The 20830-nt window shown below is 33.1% G+C and overlaps 1 protein-coding gene across 1 annotated transcript in view; it reads left to right on the top strand.

Annotated features, from left to right (window-relative positions):
- LOC132716169 (tRNA (32-2'-O)-methyltransferase regulator THADA-like) overlaps window positions 1–18607 on the top strand; it is a 35658-nt gene extending 17051 nt beyond the window's left edge. The window contains exons 24-36 of the mRNA XM_060699377.1: window positions 4043–4283; window positions 4567–4810; window positions 6198–6434; window positions 6783–6972; window positions 10231–10434; window positions 11381–11625; window positions 12516–12677; window positions 12980–13085; window positions 14793–14825; window positions 15627–15833; window positions 16554–16683; window positions 17716–17846; window positions 18078–18607. Coding sequence (XP_060555360.1) covers window positions 4043–4283; window positions 4567–4810; window positions 6198–6434; window positions 6783–6972; window positions 10231–10434; window positions 11381–11625; window positions 12516–12677; window positions 12980–13085; window positions 14793–14825; window positions 15627–15833; window positions 16554–16683; window positions 17716–17846; window positions 18078–18149 — 2202 coding nt within the window. The 3' untranslated portion in view covers window positions 18150–18607. The remainder of the gene's footprint in view (window positions 1–4042; window positions 4284–4566; window positions 4811–6197; window positions 6435–6782; window positions 6973–10230; window positions 10435–11380; window positions 11626–12515; window positions 12678–12979; window positions 13086–14792; window positions 14826–15626; window positions 15834–16553; window positions 16684–17715; window positions 17847–18077) is intronic.
- Window positions 18608–20830: the final 2223 nt, after the last annotated feature.

The raw sequence follows: 20830 nt of genomic DNA on the forward strand, positions 1-20830 counted from the left end.
TAAAATAAGGGATATTTTCACAAATTAAAGAAATCTACCTATTTTTGAAGTCAGAACTTCCTTCTTTGTTTATTGCAAATTCTAAAATCTCCCTATTTTAGAAGGAGAATCTCCCACTTCATCATAAAAAAAAGTTCACATGTATTACAGTGTAACTTCCGAAAACCGAACACCCATGGGACTTGTCAAAAAGTTCGGATTTCAGAGGTTTCCGGAATTCAGAGGTTTATGATAATATGGACATTTAATATCACTAAATGTCAAGGAAGATGTGGCCATTACTGTAATATCATATATAATAGTCTATTAATCAAGATAAAGATGTGAATGAAAAGAATACATTTTTATCTTACCTGCAAATGCTTTTGGATTTCTATCAGTTTGTAGAAATGTTGATAATTGCATAAACTTACATATTGTCCGATGCTAGTTAATTAATTATTACATCAAATGCAATAAAATTCCTAAAGACGTTTGATGCATACATTGTCCAATTAATTGTCATTTAATCCGCTAATAAACCCTTCAAATTAACTGACCGCCGTAAATTACTTTGATTAACCGCATCACTTCAAACATACAATTTCACAGTTTGTGATTTTAACGCGTGTCAAATTACACGATCACCGCTAATTAGTAAACAATTCAATTCAATTCAATTCAATATCTTTATTGCATTAAACATTTTACAATGCTTATAGCACATACAAATATATACATTGGCAAATGAAAACATATCCAAAAGAGAAAAAAGCATACAAATTGTTTTAACAAATATAATTTTGTGTTAGATATTTTACAAAGTCTTGAAACAAATACAATTTTTTGTGAGTTATTTTCTTCAGGTGTCTACGAAACGCGGATTTTATCTGCAAAGAAAACGAATTTTGCTAGTTGGGAAATAGATTTTTTTGATTTAGAATTCATTAGAAGTTCAAACTTATTTATTGTTGGCCATCGGCAGAAATATGGTTTAAGATATTTTTTTCGGAGTTCGCGGTAATTAGGACAGGCAAGTAAAAAATGAAACTCATTTTCCACTACATTCATTGTGCACGATTTACAAATACGTCGTTCACGCAGCGTGTTGTCATAGCGACCTGTTTCGATAAACAAGTTGTGGGAGGAGGTTCTAAATTTTGAGAGGCTATTTTGTATTTTGGCTCTAAAGAACAATTTAAATATGGTTCGACTTTAAAACTATGTTTGAATATGCAGTAAGACTCTAAACGCGTGGAATTATTTATATCGCTATACCAGCGTTGTAAGTACGCGTCAAAGATACGTTGCTTAATCATTTGGAATGGAATATCAACAAATTCTTGTTGGTCCCAAATGTAACTTAATCCATGTGTTTCCAGTATACTTTTTACTTGGCCGGCCCAATTTTTTCCTCTATAATCTACCCCGTTTTCAACATCTGACTTAAGAAAAATGTACGTTTTTTTAACTAATGAGTTATCTGGAAGTTTTAAAATTTTCACCCAGTACTTTATTATGTTGATTTTTCTGTAAACCAAGAGTGGCATGCGCCCTAGCTCACCGTAGAGAGCGGATATAAATTTGTGGAACGTTTAACGCATAAGATTCGACGTAAAAAAATTTGTGTGAACTAATTCCACGTCTGTTGCTTCGTGCATTCCCCATACTTCCGAACCAAAATGGAGGATCGAACCAACGAGACTATCAAATAATTGAAGGATCTGTTTCACAGGTAATTCAATGTTATTTTAAAATAGATATTAAACCGTATAGGGACCTACAAGCATGCTCTGCTATACATTTTTGTGTACGGTACCAATTACCATTTTTTAAACAAATTAATGCCCAAGTATTTAAAAGATGTGACTGGCTCGATTGGCGTACCATTGATATGGAAGTTTTGATGAGTAGGCGCGACCTTTTTTCAAAAAAACCATTGCTTTTTTTTGGAAATATTTATTTCAACCCCCACCGTCCGCAATAGTTCACTAGATCATCTATCATTGATTGAAGGCTGGTCGGAGATTTAGCGAATAGTACTTGATCGTCGGGCATATAGTAACAGAAAATATTGTAGTTCATTCACAGTAAAAATGTCATCGATGTTTTGTGTTTATGTTTTGAGAAATGTCATTTACGAAAAACATGTACAGCAGAGGGGAACTGGGGTCCCCTTGCTTCAAGCCTATATCAGAGCTGAAAAAATCAGACATCTGGGAGTTAAACCGCACGCATGACCTAACAACCGTATACATTGATCTTAGAGCCTGTACAAATTTTCCACTAACGTTTTCTGCCAGTAACTTGTTAAAAAGAAATGTCCTATCTATTTTGTCGAAACATTGCATGTAATCGATAAATACACAATAAAGTTTTTGCCCTGAGTCCAGCACTTTGTTTATTATTGAGTGCAAAATAAAAATACAATCTATAATTGATTTCCCTTTTTGAAAACCAAATTGTTTACCGTCAAGTTTTTCATATTTATTTGACCATTTTGTTAATCGATTTAATAGCAATTGAGAATATATTTTAGCAAGGACGTTAATCAAAGTTATACCACGATAATTTTTTGCCTCGTTTATCTCCCCTTTTTTGTAAACTGGTGTAATAATACCATTTCCCCAAGAAGTAGGATATTCGCCATTATTTAACATTCTATTGTAAAGTTTAATGAGAAAATGTGAAATATGCTCATAACTGTGTTTGAATATTTCACTTGTTAAGTTGTCTAAGCCTGGACTTTTGTCATTATTTTGCGAGAAAATCGCTGATTTTATTTCAGACTCAGTGAATGGCAGGTCTAAATCGTTATCTATTTGTCCGATATTCAAATCAGGATCCCTATTTTCGTTTTGCATTTGATCGCTCCCAAACATTGTTTTAAAATGATCAAATAAACTACTTATATTTAAATTATCTGCCTTCTGCGATTTATTTTTCGTATATTTTTTTATCTTTTTCCAAAAAGATTTCGGTTGTGATTTAGCTAAATTACTTATGTTATGTCCTTCTTTCAATTTATATTTACGCCGTGCCTTTTTTTTCGCCCTATTATAAGATGTTCTCGCTTGAATAAATCTAGATCGGTTAGCGTCATTTTTATCTCTATTAAAAATATTTCTTGCTGATTTAAAATTCAATTTTGACAATTGGCAGTTTTCATCGAACCATTCTTTTTTTTTTATTACAACATTTCCTAGGTTTATTGGTACGAGTTTCGGAAGGTTTTCCGAATGTCGCACGTGTACAGTCGTTTAGTAAATTTGTAAACCCGTCAACTACGATGTCAATCGGTGAAAATGAAATGTCGTCCGCTAAATTAGTAAACAATCGATAGGGAGATTAAATCTTCCTGCAGGGTAAACATTCTCGATTTACAATGTATTTCACACCTTTGGATATTTCCGGTTTTTGGAGGTAAAATTGCATTGATTTGACTCTAATTTTACGAAAATATCGTCCGGAATTCAGAATTTAGAAGTTCCGGAATTCAGAAGTATTCTATTAATAGAAAATAGAAGGGGAAAAATCAGGACCGAAAAAATTGTTCGGTTTTTAGAAGTTTCCGGATTTCAGAAGTTCCGGAATTCGGAAGTTACACTGTACAATTTTATACATACATTGTATTTTAACTCATTGTGTGAGCAGACAATAGGCTGTTTGATGCTTATTTTAAGGATTTTGATTTTGAAGTTGAATATGTCGACAATTTCACATATATTTAAAATGTTTATAGCTTAGATTCAGATGGTAAAATTTAATTGGTTGTCATGAAATATTTCTATTAACCATCTTAAAACTACATTGTATATAAGGCAGTTTTCATTAACACAAACTCAAAGAGTCAGATAATGATATACATATTGATAAAGTTCTAATATATGTTACATATGTTGTCTAATTTTAACAAACATATATTTTTATAACAAATGATGTAGCAAAAAAAGGTTAAATAGTACAAATCTGGGATGCTTAATAACTACTTACATAAATGCATGCTGTCTTTCAACTTAACTCTTTAGAAATTGATTGGATTTACCAATGGTTTACATTACAGTCATTTCTGTTGTGTGAAGCTGTGAAGAGTTTGTTTGAGATATGTGAAATGCCACTAGATAAAGATCATGGGCTGACAGACCTTCCTCAAGTTCATGGATTAAATATTCTAAACTCATTGTTCAGTGATGCAAGCCTTACAGCGAGTCTGATCGGTCACACCAGTCATGCTGTGATCTTGGTCATTCAGCAGTTTGGTTCACCATCATGGGCAGTACGTAATGCAGCTACGAGATTTTTCAGTAAGATTATTTAATTATAATGAATATGATTTTGAAATCAGAATTTCATGACATTAATTATGCTATATTAAAATTTTATTATATTATGTAGAATACAAAAATAAAGTAGAAATTTATAGGAAAATAGATAAGTTGTCTGCCTTATAATTTTGACATGGATAGAATTTTGATTTAGAATGTTATAGTAAAAATCCAAACTGGTAGTATGTAGTTATAGGTAATCAAACTTTTGAAAGATTTTCTTTACCTTAAGTTGAAGTATGGTGTTTTTATTTTCCATCAGGCACTCTAGTGACAAGGATATTTGGTCAGAAGAAAAGCCATGGTGACAAGTTCTGCAACTCTGTCACATTTAAGGAATTCAGTTCCTACTATCCAGATTTACCTGCCTTTATGTTGAAGATATTAGATGAAGCATCAAAGGGTGATATTATGGATATTAGCCAGATTCATGCAGGACTATTTCCTGTATTGACTATCCTCTCCTGTCTTAAACCAATGGAAGCACCAGATCAAGATATAATAAGGTATTTATTGCTAGCTTATATTTACTTTATCATTTTTATAAGTCCGAAAAATTTTGGCATATAATATTATGCACCTGGCTGTTCATCTGTCCATCTGTTAGCAGTTTTCATGTCTGGTCTGTATCTTTTGAACTGATGGAAAAAAAAATTAAAAATGTTTGGCAGAAATATTACTTTTAATGAGACGGTGTACAGAACACAGGTTCAGGCTTCCTGAAATCAAAATTGGCATTATCCCGGGGATTACTGTATAAGTTGTTACTGCGGTGACTTTATTTTTGCGTTTTCTGCGGTCAGTTTCAGCACCGCAGAAATAAAAACCGCAGAATATTTCTCCATGTTTTTTAACGACATGTGTCCTACATTATGACCTGTTTCCTCTAAAGTAATAACAACTAACGAATTATGACGGTTAGTGGGTCATCGAGTTATATAAAATTGCTTTCTGCTAAGTATGTTATATGTGCTTGTAAGGATGTACCTATTGTTAATTATACCAATTTATGAATAAAGATATTTAAACATCATAGTGTTTGCCTGTACGCTTAAAAGGTTTGTTAACAGCTAAATCATTAAAACCATTTTAACCCTTATACTGCTAAATAATCGTCATATACATTAATTGTTGTCTGTTTTACGATAAACTTCTATCAATTCTATTAAATTAAAGATACTTCTTGGGTATATTTTTCACATGTCATTTCACGCTGATCAAAAGATGCATGCTGTCTATTGTTGCACATTATATTTGTTTGCAAGCAAACAATATAATTGTTTGTAATTACTATATAGTTCTGCGGTGACGACGATAAACAAAATTTTAATACAAATGTGTACATGCAAATAAAATAGGTAGTGTAATGTGACTTAGACTTTGATAAGATGAGCCGCAGAATTTAAATCACGTTTTGTCCAAAGACTGTGCTGCAGAAATAAAGTCCGCAGAAATAAAAACATGCCCAAATTTGGTAAAACCGCAGAATTTGGAGCCCGCAGAAAAAACCACTTATACGGTACTTGATTTATGTAGACTTATATAGGTAAACACATTCAAGTTTCATTGTATGAAACTACATTGTCTAGAGTTTAGATATTTGTCCCCCTCCCAAGGGGTCACTTGATTTATATAGACTTATATAGGAAAAACACATCTAGGACTTATTGTGTGAAACTACTGTGACCAGTGCTTAGATATTTGGCATGTCACGTTACTTTGTGGACCACAAAATAACTGGTCTTAATCATGCCCCTTAATTTCGGCCTTGCCCCGGGCGTCACTTGCTCTAACTAGACTTAAGTGTAGGAAAGCATATATTGTACTGCTGAATTTGTTTTTTATGTTCTGTTGATATCAGAATTTAAACGCTGTCATTACATTTTTTTCCAGTCAGCTTCAACAGTTCTCTTCTCTTATGCAGCCGTTTACAGGAAGTCCTGTGTATCAGCTACGCCACCTGGTGGCATCAGCTTTGGTTGCTATGATACCAGTACAGGAAATGACATCATCAGTGATATCATGTTTGAATAATCATGTAACTCCAATGCAGTCATCCAGCAGCATTTGTAACAACAGTCTTCATGGGCATCTGTTATATATACTTGGACTGTTAGACTTTATTGAAAGGTATCAAATTGTTTCATTCAACAGTTTATTTTGAATACTGAATGACTTTAATTAATGCGTAATGACTGTAAAGAATATTCAATATGGTCTTGAAAAATTGATTTTTATTTCTGCAAGGAAATTCTCAGATATTTGATAGTGTATTGCCAATTTTATTTTAAAGCTCATGTGTTACATGAATAGAAGGAAACTTAATTTTTCTACCCACCTCAGATTTTGGCAAAGCACTTTTCTTCTTTTTGAATGGGATGTTCTCAACATGTACAATTATAATTATCTCAAAACAGTTCTTTTAGTCTCAAAATTTATATTCTGACTTGGTATACAAATCTGTTGTTTAATTTTCAGATATGAAGATCAGGAGGGTCTTTGGAATGCACTCACTAGAGAATATTGGTTGATATCTGTCAATAACGGGATGATATCCTCTGTTTATGTGAAGATTTTACATCAGTTATTGCTGGCATGTCCATCTGTCACATGTGATGAAATTCTAGAGTTTGTCATAGTAGAGCATTGTACAAGGGGAAGTAAACAGGTACTTTTTTGATATATGAAATTGATTGTCTAATGCCCCGGTCACATATTCACGGATCATGCCACGGAAGAGCTATGGTCTAATCCTTCACAGATTACTACGGAAATGTGAAATTCCGTAGTCCGCTATGGTTCCAGTACGGACACACAACGGTATGAGTACGGAGTCCGACGGATTTACCACCAAAAGCCCCCGGAGAGACACGGATTGTTACGGACCAACACGGTTTGATACGGAGCGACAAGAATCAGGACGGACGCACTACGGATACACTACGGTCTGCTACGGTATAAGCACGGGTTGGTACGAATAAGTACGGTCTGATACGGAGAAGAACGTATTGATACGGAGAAGAACGAATTGCCACGGATCTATACGGACCTAATACATCCGTCCACAACCTCTTGTTTGCTCATTTTCAAAATGCCTCAAAAGTAAAGAACACCTAGAAAACTAGGGCCGGGAATTATATTTGAATATTCGAATATTCGAAACACTATCGAATATTCGAACATTGAAAAACGAATACGAATATTCTAAAAAAAGCGTGTTTTTTTTGTAATTACTTTCAAATTTCAATTAAGATAGCAAATTAAACCATGGACCTTTACTTGACCAGTTGTTCACACGTTTGTATGACACGTGTCAACGATTATCGCCAATTAACTTGAAAACTTTGGGGTCTATAGTTGATCAAAAGTGCACCCGTTTTACAGTTTGCAATTTACCTGTTGAACAGAATATAATGTAAATTTCCGATTTTAATTATCTTATATATTGTTTTCTGTGCAATAATCTGTCCGATTAATCAGGAATTGTCTTAAATTTCGTGAAGACGAAAAAATCGACACGTATTAATCGGTGCTTTATGTAAGCATGGTCAGTGTCTATATTCCGTCAAAATATATTTATTCCGTAAAAACTAAGACTCCGTGTGATATTTACTGCGTTACAGCTAAATGTATCTGAAGAATATTTTCCTTATCTAAAATTATAAATAAATAATGTATTTAATTCAAGTTAAGTTTCAATGTAAATTATGTGTTTTGGGGGCTAAGAAGCTACGGTGATTCATATTACTGTCAATCAAGTCACGTGAGTTACCTACCCTTAATAAGACCCTGAAGACAAATGATCAGCAGCCGGATTAACTGAACAAAAGGCAATCAAATTATGAATTTATTTCAAAAGTAAACATTTATGTCGATTTACAGTATATAAAATAAAAAAACTTTTACGTAGTTATATAGGTATTTTTAATCGTCGATTATTACAAACATATTAAAATTGTACAGTATTCGACACAATCAATTTCGGATACGTATACGTCAAAGAGAAATATTGGAACAAATGTTGTAAAAACGAATATTCGAATATATTCGAATATGGAAAACGAATATTCGAACATCAAATTCCTTATTCGTTCCCAGCCCTATAGAAAACGAATTGCATCGGTCAATGATTTTGGCGGAGAGGATTCAGCCTAATTGCGTCCGAACCCCGAGACACATCAGGTCCAATTAAAGTGAATTTCTTGAAGGACGCTGGATCCTCAACAAGTTCGGCCATGAGAGCCTCATACTAAACATGAAGCGGTCTTCGTAAAAGCCAATCTCTAGTCCACCATCTCGTCTGTCTTCTCTTACCTGATTAGATATGGACTAGTAATCATTATTGAAAAATGTTGATCAACACTGCTTCTCTTTTAATTTTAAGATTTGCTGTTCATCTTACAATTACATTAATGATCGTGATGTTTATGTTTTTAAAATATGTAAAAAGCTTGTTAATTAATCTTATTATCACTCAAGGGCCAGTGTCCGAGGCTTATGAGACACTTCGTTTTATGTACATATTTACTCCATTTTCACGATCCAATGTTTGTAAAATATGTAACATTAAATGTTATTCTATTTCTTATGAATTGTAGTACGATATTAATATAAATTTACTTCTATGCATGTCATCAAGCAGCTCGACCACTGCCTCCGCATTCTGAGCCATTTCAATATAAAGTTGCAGCCAGTAAATGGCAATTAATATTTATTAAATGTTCCTGCAAATATATATGTCTGTTTTTAACAAGAAGGTAGTATTTATACCCTTGAAAAAGTACATGATACTTAATTCATCCGTACTAAACAGTGGTGGGCCGTACCATTCCGTACCGTTTCGTGTTGCAACGCAATAAACCGTATAAGACCGTGCTAATCCTTGCCTCTCCGTAGTACAACGTATTACGATCGTGGCTTTCCGTGACAATGCCGTATTAATCCGTATTAAAACCGTAGCTTATACGTAGGGTAACCGTACAAATACGTAGTTCTCCGTACCAAACCGTGGAAATCCTTGACAAGTTGGTGGACTACGAATCAGTACGGACTATTACGGTTTTCGTACGGACCAGTACGTATCAGTACGGATTAATACGGACTAGTAGGGATACGCTACGGTTGATTTTTCCGTAGCAAATTTTTGTGCATGTTCAAAAATTGTCAAGGATCGCTACGGATATACAAGGACTACTACGATTGATTACGGTTACAATACGGAGAGCTACTGACCAGTACGGGTAGCTACGGACGATGCCGGAATTAATCCGTGGCTCTTCCATGGGCGTATTCCGTGAATATGTGACCGGGGTATAAGGGAGGTAACATTTACATACAATAGCGTTTTATTCAAAAGTTGATGTTGCCTATCTATCTGGGATTACAATTAAAATATTAAATATGTATAACCAGTTGATTGAAAATTTAGAAAGTCACCCCTTAAAGGGTAACACATTTATGATTAAACATTTACCATTTTGGAAAGGATAATTTAAATTGTCTAATTGTTAAACATTGTCTTCCTTTTTTTTTGAGAAATTATACATGTAATAAGCATTTGAGCTGGCCTATTTAAAGAATAAGGAAAGCTATTGTACTTACCAAGGTGTTTGCATCACACTTTAGGCAAGTTTGTATCTCCAGAACTACTGATTGGAATAGATTTGAACTTCATCACTTACTTGACATACTTGATGGTCACTGTCCATGGCCAATAACTCTAACATGGATTTTAACAGAATTACGGCCCTTTTTAACTTAGAAAAATTCATTGATATTAAGGCTCTTGCTTTACGAAAAGCCAACAACAGTTCTTGTTTTATGTATTATTGCAGTAAGTCTTGATTTTTTTCTTTAGTTTTTATTGAATGTCCATTTTGTTACTACATTTACAACATATGATCTAACATTTTGTTACTATATATAGATGATAGGTAACAGTGTATATTGTGAAGCAGCTGTAGAGTTCCTGTTTGAGAGTTACAACAGGAATGGTTTATGTATGTATGGTCTAGTGGATAAACTGCTCACCTTCAACAATATGGAAGCTAGAAAATCCTGTCTGGAAAAGTTACCCAAGTTCTTACAGAAACCTGGAAAGAACCACACATACAATAAGATGGCAGTTATGGTTAGTATCTTGTACTGAACATGTTAAAGCAGTATAAATTTGATTGGGTTATAAGGTCTTACAGAAACCTGGAAAGAACCACACATACAATAAGATGGCAGTTATGGTTAGTATCTTGTACTGAACATGTTAAAGCAGTATAAATTTGATTGGGTTATAAGGTCTTACAGAAACCTGGAAAGAACCACACATACAATAAGATGGCAGTTATGGTTAGTATCTTGTACTGAACATGTTAAAGCAGTATAAATTTGATTGGGTTATAAGATATTCACCATACATTATTAGTTATGCAGATTTTTGACAGGTTAAATAATCATCATAACCTGTCAGAAATATTTATAATGAAGTAATAATACAGAAAACTTCCCGTTTTTTAGAGAAAAAGTGAGATTTTTTTCATAAATTTACTGTAGACTTGTTTATAAAACTATATAAACATGAGGACATGAAATATTATAAAGATACATATACCTGAGCATCTGTGTCAATGTCATAGTCAAATTTTGGATTAGTTTTTTCATGGAACCTATTAAAATACTGCTTCAAAACTTACAGCAATTGTTATTGACCATCATTTAATATTGTAGCTGTGTCATTGATTTCAACAAAATTACTACCCTACTGAACCCTTTCAGATATTACTCTGAATATAGTATACTTATCTACATGTATGACCACTCCCATTTTTGGAATGTTCATTATCAATGTTGGAGATATTAAGATAATAGTTTAGAAGCTAGTGAGCCATCAGTATATAGCCAGGTCAGACTGCAAGGACCCTACTGGTGGTAAAGGCTGATTACTTTTAGTTCCTGCAGGTTAATTAGTTATAACAGAGAATACAATAATGATGTTTTTTCAAATTAATGAACCATGCTTTAAATTTCAATTTATTACAGTTGTTAAGAATATTGTTTTTACATTCTCTCTTTTCTCTATTAAGGCAATACTATGTAACAGTGTGAAGAAGGAGAGTGAACTGTTTGTCTGTACAGTGTTAAACTTGATCACAGACTTGTATCAGGATATTGGAACTATACATAAAGATGATCTACAAAACTTGCTAGACTGGTTCTCGGGTGTAGACAAGAAAGAGTTCAAACATAGAGAATCTATGCTAGTTTCTGTGGTACCAGTCCAGGCAATTCTCATCAAACATAGTACAGACACAGGAAGTGAAAACGACAGGTACTTTCATGTTGTCAGATACATACAATTTGTCATGTTCACTATAGATAGACATTCTAATTGTTTTGATTTACTATCCCAATATAAAGAAACTTTAAACTCATTGCTCAGTACTGGCTGGTTCCAGGAATGAATTCGAAAGTGTGTCTATAAGCTTATAGTTTCCTACACAATTAAACTAAAATAAATTCTGTATAAACCAAATATACAGGTACATGTTTTGGATAAATAAAGAGAAATTTAGATTTCAAAACTGTGTCTTTAGATAAAAAGAAATTGTAGCCTTTATCCTGTTAGTGGTGATTGAATCTACCCATACCACAAGTGCAGACCAAATCAACCAGCACATTGTGCCGTCTGATCCTGGTCTACAAAGTTTGTTATACAGTCAATGTTTTAAAATTTTCCCTAAAAATAAAGTATGGTTATGTCCAGATTGATAGATGGAAAAGTCCATTTAAGATATTTAGTGTTGTCAGGGTTAATGAACAATATTCATAACATAACTTGAGCAGTAAATGCATATGTTTAATAAAAGAATTGACATCATTTTTTACACTGGAAATTGTTGAAGCTTTCTCAACATTTTATTTATTGTCTCTATAGCAAAAAGGTTAACAATTTAGCAATGTTTTTCAAAAGTTCATTGAAATGGGATATTAAATGTAGCTTAATATGTTTCAAGAATGATTTATGATATGTAAATTCAAATAGCAAAAAAGGACAGTTTTTCACTTGGACAGATCTGTTTTCATACAGAGCCCCATTAGTATCTTTGTTTTATAAAACCAGTTACGTTCTTGATTCACAGTATCTTGCATTATAATGACAGTTTTATGTATCACTCATTTACATTACCTCAATACCTATATTATTTATATTATCTGTAGATTGGGTGTACCTGATTTAGGTGTATTTTGTGAAGCTGTAAATAAATTCAGCAGTGCTGTAAACGAAACTCAGAGATTGTCAGCAGTAAGGGCTTTACAGATAGTTGGTAAACATTTACTGAATCTAGCTTCAACACTCACCTGTTCAGATTGGCTGATAAGGTAAACAATTATCATGTTTATTCCTTATTTTACAACATAATGTCTTATCAAAGCTGCATGTGGTTAATACATACATGTATGAGTAACATAGAAATATGTAATGACCCAAGAATGGTATCGAACTACATGTAATTTATTTTTTTAAATGATGTTTTGTCTCTAAGCTTCAGCAATTTAGATTACTTTTGTAGGATTACATGTGATGCTTGTTTCAAAAATTAAAGTTATTATGTTGTCATTTATATAGTTTCAAGTTTAATACATGTAAGCTAGTTAATATGGTATGTTTTGTATAATTTCAGTTTGTTTGAAGCCATTTTGACATTGGTTCAGGATGAAGATACGGACATACGCTTTGAAACATGTAAATTTGTCTCTAGTCTTAATTGGGAAGAAAAACCTTCAAAGGTAAGGTAATCTTTCACAATATAACTCAGAAATTATTGTTTTTATTTTCATTACTAATTTGTTTGCTTGGGTAAATTTTTTTGCCAAAATTTGGTGTCATTCACAAAGCCAATACATATCCATTTTTTACAATTTTATAAGTGTCAATTTGTTCAAAATAAAACTTATGAGAATTTGCTCTGTCCGTACGAGGTTAACCTAGAACGGCAAGTTGGATTTTTCTTAAGTTCTACCTGTACCAATGGCTTTATAATTTACACACTTACTAATCCATACAAAGTATATGATCTGGGCAAGTTACATAACTATGGCTTCCATTTGCACCAAGTTATGGCCCTTTTCAGCACTTAGAAAACGAATAATGGTTAACCTAAACCGGCAAGTTGGAAATATCTTATAATCTATCTGAACTAATTGGTTAATAAATTTCACACTTATCAATACAACGTACATGATATTGCCAAGTTATATATAAATGTGCCATCCATTTTCCCAGTAATTTCCCTTTTTATCACTTTGAAAATAGGGCCTTGTATGGTTAACCTATTCCGCCAAGTTGGATTTATCAAAAAAATTCCCCTAATTACTTAGTTTATTTAATGATATCTTTTATATTTGGTAGGTGGAAACCTTTAACAGTCCTCTAATTTTTTGTGGCGTTAGGCGTCTTTAGGTCAAGGTAAAGGTCACTTGTGTAAAAAATTAATCTAAACATTTCTGCTCATACAGCCTTTATTTTTAAGTTAATGTCTTTCATGTTTATAATAGTCTTACCAAGGGAGGTCCTCTTCCTTTTCCTTTAGTAAGGGGTCATTTGTGTCAAGGTCACCAATGTCAAAAATAGATTTTTTACACTTTTACAGGTGTATTAACCTTATTCTATCGACAGATGTCTTGTATATTTTGTAGGAACATAAAATTGAGGTATTCTCATTTAGATGGAGGTAGGGGTCAGTTGGGTCAAGGTCACCAGTGCTGAAAATGAATTTTTACACTTTTGCTCATACAGCCTTTATTTATTGACAAAATTTGTATTATAATTGGTAGGAAGATAACTTACATGGTATTCTTCCTTTGGATGGAGTTAGGGGTCAATTGGGTCAAGGTCAAAAGTGCTAGAAAAGAGATTTTTACACTTTTGCCCATACAGCCTTTATATATTGACAGATTTATTTCATATTTGGTTGGAAAATAAGTTGCATGATAATCTTCCTTTGGATGGAGTTAGGGGTCAGTTGGGTCAAGGTCTTCCATACAAATTAGCTACTTCACTCTCTAAAGTTAAATTATTGACAACAGTGAGTGCGGGGGAATTTGTGTTTATCAAACACAGATTCTTGTTTTTTTTTTTATTTTCTTCATTTTTATAGCTTAAACAGTATATAAGCATTCTTACTATAGAGAACTACAAAGAGTTATTTTTTTTACAAGTAAGGACATTACAATGCTATTATTTTACAATTCAGAAGATCCCAGTACCATTCTTAAAACAATGAAAGAAAAAAAAGCACAGAATCTGTAGCTTTAATTAAAATGCACATTTATGACTTTAACAATAGGGTTATCACATGAGTATCCATATGCTGGCTGGTCCATTAACATTTTATCTACGCTCAAATATTTTAATGTTTTCTAATGTTTGGCTCCTGGCTGTAAAAGAAGTTATTTATCATTGTTGTTTATATTCAGTATTAAATCTTGTTTCAGTTTTCAAGCTACCACAGCAATATATGTTTTGAGGTATGTTTACATGAATTACTTAATACATATGGCTTACTATCAATTGAATATTAAATTGAAACTGGTGTTCATGGTCGAGTGGTTAAGGTTGTTGACTTTAAACCACCTTCCTTCGCCGCCGTGGGTTCGAATCCCGACAGGGACTTTGGATTCTTTCATGTGAGGAAGCTATCCAGCTAGCTTATGGAATGTCGGTGGTTCTACTCAGGTGCTTGTTCGTGCCTGAAATAATGCACAGAAGGGCACCTGAGGTCTTCCTCAACCAGTACAGCTGGAACGTCGCTATATGACTTATACTGTGTCAGTATGACATAAAACCCAGTCAAACAAAAAAAACAAATTAAATGGAAATAACTATACTCTTATCACATTTTCATTTCTTTCATATGATTTAGTTAGCATATTACCTGTGATTTAATTTACCCAAAACTCATTAATGAAACCATTTAACAGTTTGCATATAGACAATATTTATGTAGATTTAAAGACAACTTAATATCAAGATGTGCAGTTTATGTTACACAAACATTCGTGGTGTCTACTTATAGTAAAAAAAATTTCAGTGAAATCATTTGTGATCAAATCTCTATAGAAATATTCACATTAAGGATGTTGTTTTTCTAGCTTATGGAACGTAGGTGATTCTAGTAAAGTTCTGGTTTGTTCCTATATAAAATAGTTACTGAAAGGCATCTAGTGTATTCTTTTATTCTATTACAGCTGAGAAATTGCCATGTTACCCCAACTGTTCATTACACCAAACTAAGATAAAAAAAAAAAATTTATGTTTATATATTTCAGTTATTTCTGCAATATTTATGTGATAATTTCTGGCAAAGTGACCAGTATATCCAGTTTCTATACAGTCAGTTGACATCAGTGGTCAGTCTTCAGACACTGCTGGTAGAGAGAGAATCATCTAGATATCAGCAACTGTTTGATCAGGAAGATAACAGCTTCTTTGCTGAGAAATTATACAATGCTTTTGACATCTATAAATACCTTAAGGTAAATGCAGCCTAAATCTGCCTCAATTGTATAATAGAATGTCCAGCTTTGAATTTACAAGTGTGTTTGAATTTTAAGGGTATTCAGTATCAAAACGTTGAAAAAAGAAGAAAAAACTACATGTATGTTCAGACTGCATGGATGTGTAGGCTGGCCTTGCTCTAGCTAATTATTTCTTGTTCCTGGATGATAGTTTATACAGAATTTGTTTTAGTTTGATTGTATAGGAATCTATAAGCTTATAGACATACTTTCAAATATGTTCATTGAACCAACCAGTACTGAGTCACGAGTGTAAAGTTTCATGCTCAAGGAAACAACAGCTTGCTCCTGACAGGGTTTTAACCCACACAGCTAGATATTCTTAGATCACTAGTCTGATGGGTTTATCACTAGGCCATACTGCCACATGCAGGATGTTAACTGTTGAAATTTTTTTCTAAGTAATTTGTTAGTGTTCTGAAGACCATTCTTTATCATATATTTAAGGCACATTCATATATTGGAAAAAAATGTTCCCAATTAGCAAATAATAATTTTAAAAAATATCTATTTTAGGAGAAGAACTTCATATTTTTAATTAAAAGGTGACCCTGGTCCCTTAAACATCAAATATCCAAAATTAAGAAAATTTGGCTTAAAGTTAATATTGACATATTTTGGTTGGTGCCTTTTTCATGTATTTTCTTGTTATTTTAATGATTATATTTATCATTCTAGATATCAGTAAAAAGATGCCTGAATGAAAATAAAACAGATATGTTGTCTAAATTGAGAAATGATCTAAGTATAGATAAGATGGTTAAAGAATTGGAGTATCTGATATCAGTCTTACAATCTATACACAAGGGTAGGTACCTAAGATATTCATCTATTTATAGATTAATGATCTGCACTATTAAAATATGCATGTATGTTGTTTTTTTAAAAGACTATAAATTACAAAGCTTTTACCTTTTGTCTGTATTTGATTACAAAGATACATAGAGGATATTTGTTCAGTTCAGTGTAAGATCGGAATATATTTCACCGAGTGAGCACCAAAAGGTATATTTCACGAGTGGCGCAGCCACGAGTGAAATATGAACTTTTGGTGTTCACAAGGTGAAATATATATCGATCTTAAACTAAACTAAACAAATTTTCTTTTTATTACATGCAAAGAAACGTTTTAAAAAGACATTAAACCTAATACTGAATGAAAAGCGCGCCAAATAATAATACAACGTGACGTCATTTACGACGTCACATCATTAAGTTGGTACCAAGGACTGTGCACGCTGGTAGTTCACTGAAACAACGTAAGGGGCTTAAATTCAAAACAGTGAAATTATCAAAGTGGTAATTTCACTGTTTCAAACAGTGAAATTACCAATTTTATATCACTGATATATTTCTATAAACCACCGAAAAGCATGTAATAAATCAATTTATTTTAAGTTGTGAGCTTTTTTATTTGGGATAAAAAATGCATTACTTTGAACAATTTAAAAGATCTTACATAAAATCTAAGGAATGAAATGGAGTGTTGATGTATGACGGCCTCTTTGTTGTTGCAGCTCAAAATCCAATGACCTTGAAGAATATTTACAAATTTCTTATCTATTATTCATTTTATGTGCTTATTTAAATATTTGAAAATATTAGCATACCAGCATGTTTCATGTTATTTGGGAAGGCAGGGCTTCAAGGCTATAACTTACAAACATACATTTGGAAGTTTCAACACTAGATCATTCATGTGTTTTGTGCCTCATTGTTTGAAAGCTGCAATGCTATGACTGTTCTTATAGACATATTGTTTAAAATGCATCACTCAGATTTGATCGGTAATCATTATATGAATAATTAGATGAAATTATTTACTTTTTCTCTATTTTAGGTACAGTAATCTCTATATGTAGTGACAACCTGGTTCTGTCTACTATATGTACATTTTTACTTTCCTGTGATATTGTTGCCATGACAACCAGTAATCAAACAATTCAAGAGGGACTAGAAAATGTAGTTCAGGTTTGTCAGTCTTGATATTTAATTGACACATATTTTTCCATAAATAGAATGATAAGAGATGTTAATTATGCCTTCAGATATTTGTATACCATATTGTTTTTGTGTTAATATTAACTGATTTTCATAACACTAGTATAAAATCATGTCCAAAGTTTTTGTATAAGATATAAGACAAATAAAATACAACTATATTAAGTTTTAAAAAAGTATGTAATTTTTTTGTATTTCCAGATAGCTGCTTTTCCTCCAGTCCTACGACAGAAGTTTAAAGATTGCGATGTAAACGTGTTTCATGCCTCTTGATGAAAACTCTAGTTTAGTTGTACACAAACTGTTATATTTACTATTACCCCTTGCAGTTCAGAAATCTATCCTTATTTCCATAATGGAGTGTTACACATTGATTGGACAGATCAGATACTAAATATACAATGCATTACTGCTTTAGCTTGTTGTACGAATCAAGTTAAGAGTTTTGCAACAATGCTGAAAATCTTAATATGTGCAATACATTCTGATGCATTTAGATTTAACACAGAAGAGAGATCTGTATGATAGCTGAGTGGTTAAGGTCTATAACTGAACCACTTGCCCCACACTGCCTAGGGGTAAAACCCTGTCTTGTACTTTGAATACTTCATGTGAGTAAGCTAATTAACTAGTTCACAAAAGATCATGGTTCTACTCAGGCGCCCGCTAATGCCTGAGATAATGGATAGATAAAATCCTCAGGTCTTCCTCCAGCAGGAAAGAAAATGGCCATATGCCATATGAACATATCAGTGACAAGGTTTTAAAGCTCAATTAAATATAGAAATAAGTAGATAAACAAACAAATGTAGACAGTGCTGTGGACTCTATAATAGTTCCTTTTAGACAGTACAACTGAAGTATAATAGTCTGTTTGTTGTATTTTACTTGAGAGATTTTGACCTGATAACAGCAAAATAGCTATTTTTTTGGTTTTAATGAAACTTGTAATAAGTTATAATAAATAGAATATGGCACTTCTTAAAGAAGGAAATTAAAAATGCAATTAAAGGTTAAGAATTTACTAGAAGTTACTTTATGCCCATAGGCGGTTTACATAGATTTTACTCCATTTTAATTTCGTTAATGTTCAATTTGTGAAAAAAACAAAAGAAACTAGTATTTTATTTTCAAAAGTCATTTTTGAGTGTTACCTAGAAATAAGATTGTTTTTTTCCATTTTGCTATGTTTATTTTGTGGTGGCTTTTTGTTACCATGGTTGTCTTATGTTGCTGTGAAGTTAACGGGAATGAATTAACTAAATGTTACTATAAGAAATACACTTTTGTATATAATTTGTTGTTTTTTTTTCTTGACATATAGGGCTTAAGGTTGAACTAATAGCATTAATCATGCTGTTGTCTGTTGTCTAACTTAAATCATATTTTCCACTAGATCTGCATCAAATTCTTAATGCTGTTTAGATAATGTTTTGCAATTACTGAACGGAATTCATCAAAACATCGTTGGAAGCTTCACTAGAAAGAAGTGGTGTACATACTACATGTTCCAGTTTAATAACTTTATACCCCCATTGAACTAAACCTGTTACTGGAGTGATTGATCATCAAACTCAGTTGGGTATTGCATTGACTATCCTTTTGGTACAATCTTGTCTGCTTTCAGTCGGAATTCATTGAAACCTTCACTGAAATGATTATCATCAAGCTATGTTGTGTATACCGTTTGCATGTTTCCTTAAAAATAGTTCCGGTGCCTTGATTTTTAATATACATTGTACCAGTGTAATAATGGTCTTTGTGGTCTGTAGCGGTGCAGTCGTTGCCGCGCTTCTTTTCAACAACCGGTATTCTGATTTGTATGAAAATTTTTACTGAATTGTTTGCCATCAAGTCAGCTAAAGCTGTTACCATTAGTTCTTGAAATACAGCAGGGATTTGAGTAAGATCATAATTGAGTGAAACTGTCCTTTGCAACAACCTTATTTTATCGCCACATCAGCATTGTTTGTGCAGTGTTGAGGCTGTAAAAAGTCGCCCCGTACCTTCAATCTTACGATCCTTAAAGAATGTTCAGCACGATATTTTTTATGTGTTTGAGGTACTTTTTAATTTAAACTATTTGGCATTTTCTAGTTTGGTGGTTCCAATATTCCTACTTGAATAATGTTGAATCACCATTGGGGTTGTGTTGCCTGATTTTTATATGCCCGAAAGGGCATATTATGTTATACCCCCTGGCGTCCGTCTGTCTGTCTGTCCGTCCGTCCGTACGTCCGTCCGTCCGTTAGCAATTTGGTTTCCGGAGCATAACTTAAGTTCCATTTGGCCCACAATGTTAAAACTTCATAGGATGATTGTCCATATTGGGTAGAAGACCCCTATTGATTTTGGGGTCAAAAGGTCAAAGGTCAAGGTCACTATGACCTTAAAACTGAAAACAGTTTCCGGAGCATAACTTAAGTTCCATTCGACCCACAATGTTCAAACTTCATAGGATGATTGTCCATATTGGGAAGAAGATCCCTATTGATTTTGGGGTCAAAAGGTCAAAGGTCAAGGTCACTATGACCTTGATACTGAAAACAGTTTCTGGAGCATAACTTAAGTTCCATTTGGCCCACAATGTTCAAACTTCATAGGATGATTGTCCATATTGGGTAGAAGATCCCTATTGATTTTGGGGTCAAAAGGTCAAAGGTTAAGGTCACTATGACCTTGATACTGAAAACAGTTTCTGGAGCATAACTTAAGTTCCAATTGGCCCACAATGTTCAAACTTCATAGGATGATTGTCCATATTGGGTAGAAGACCCCTATTGATTTTGGGGTCAAAAGGCCAAAGGTAAAGGTCACTATTACCTTACAACTGAAAACAGTTTCCAGAGCATAACTTAAGTTCCATTCGACCCACAATGTTCAAACTTCATAGGATGATTGTCCATATTGGGTAGAAGACCCCTTTTGATTTTGGGGTCACAAGGTCAAAGGTG

This window comes from Ruditapes philippinarum, unplaced genomic scaffold (genome assembly GCF_026571515.1).
Source record: "Ruditapes philippinarum isolate M1 unplaced genomic scaffold, ASM2657151v2 ctg128_1_1_1_1, whole genome shotgun sequence".
Taxonomy (NCBI): domain Eukaryota; kingdom Metazoa; phylum Mollusca; class Bivalvia; order Venerida; family Veneridae; genus Ruditapes; species Ruditapes philippinarum.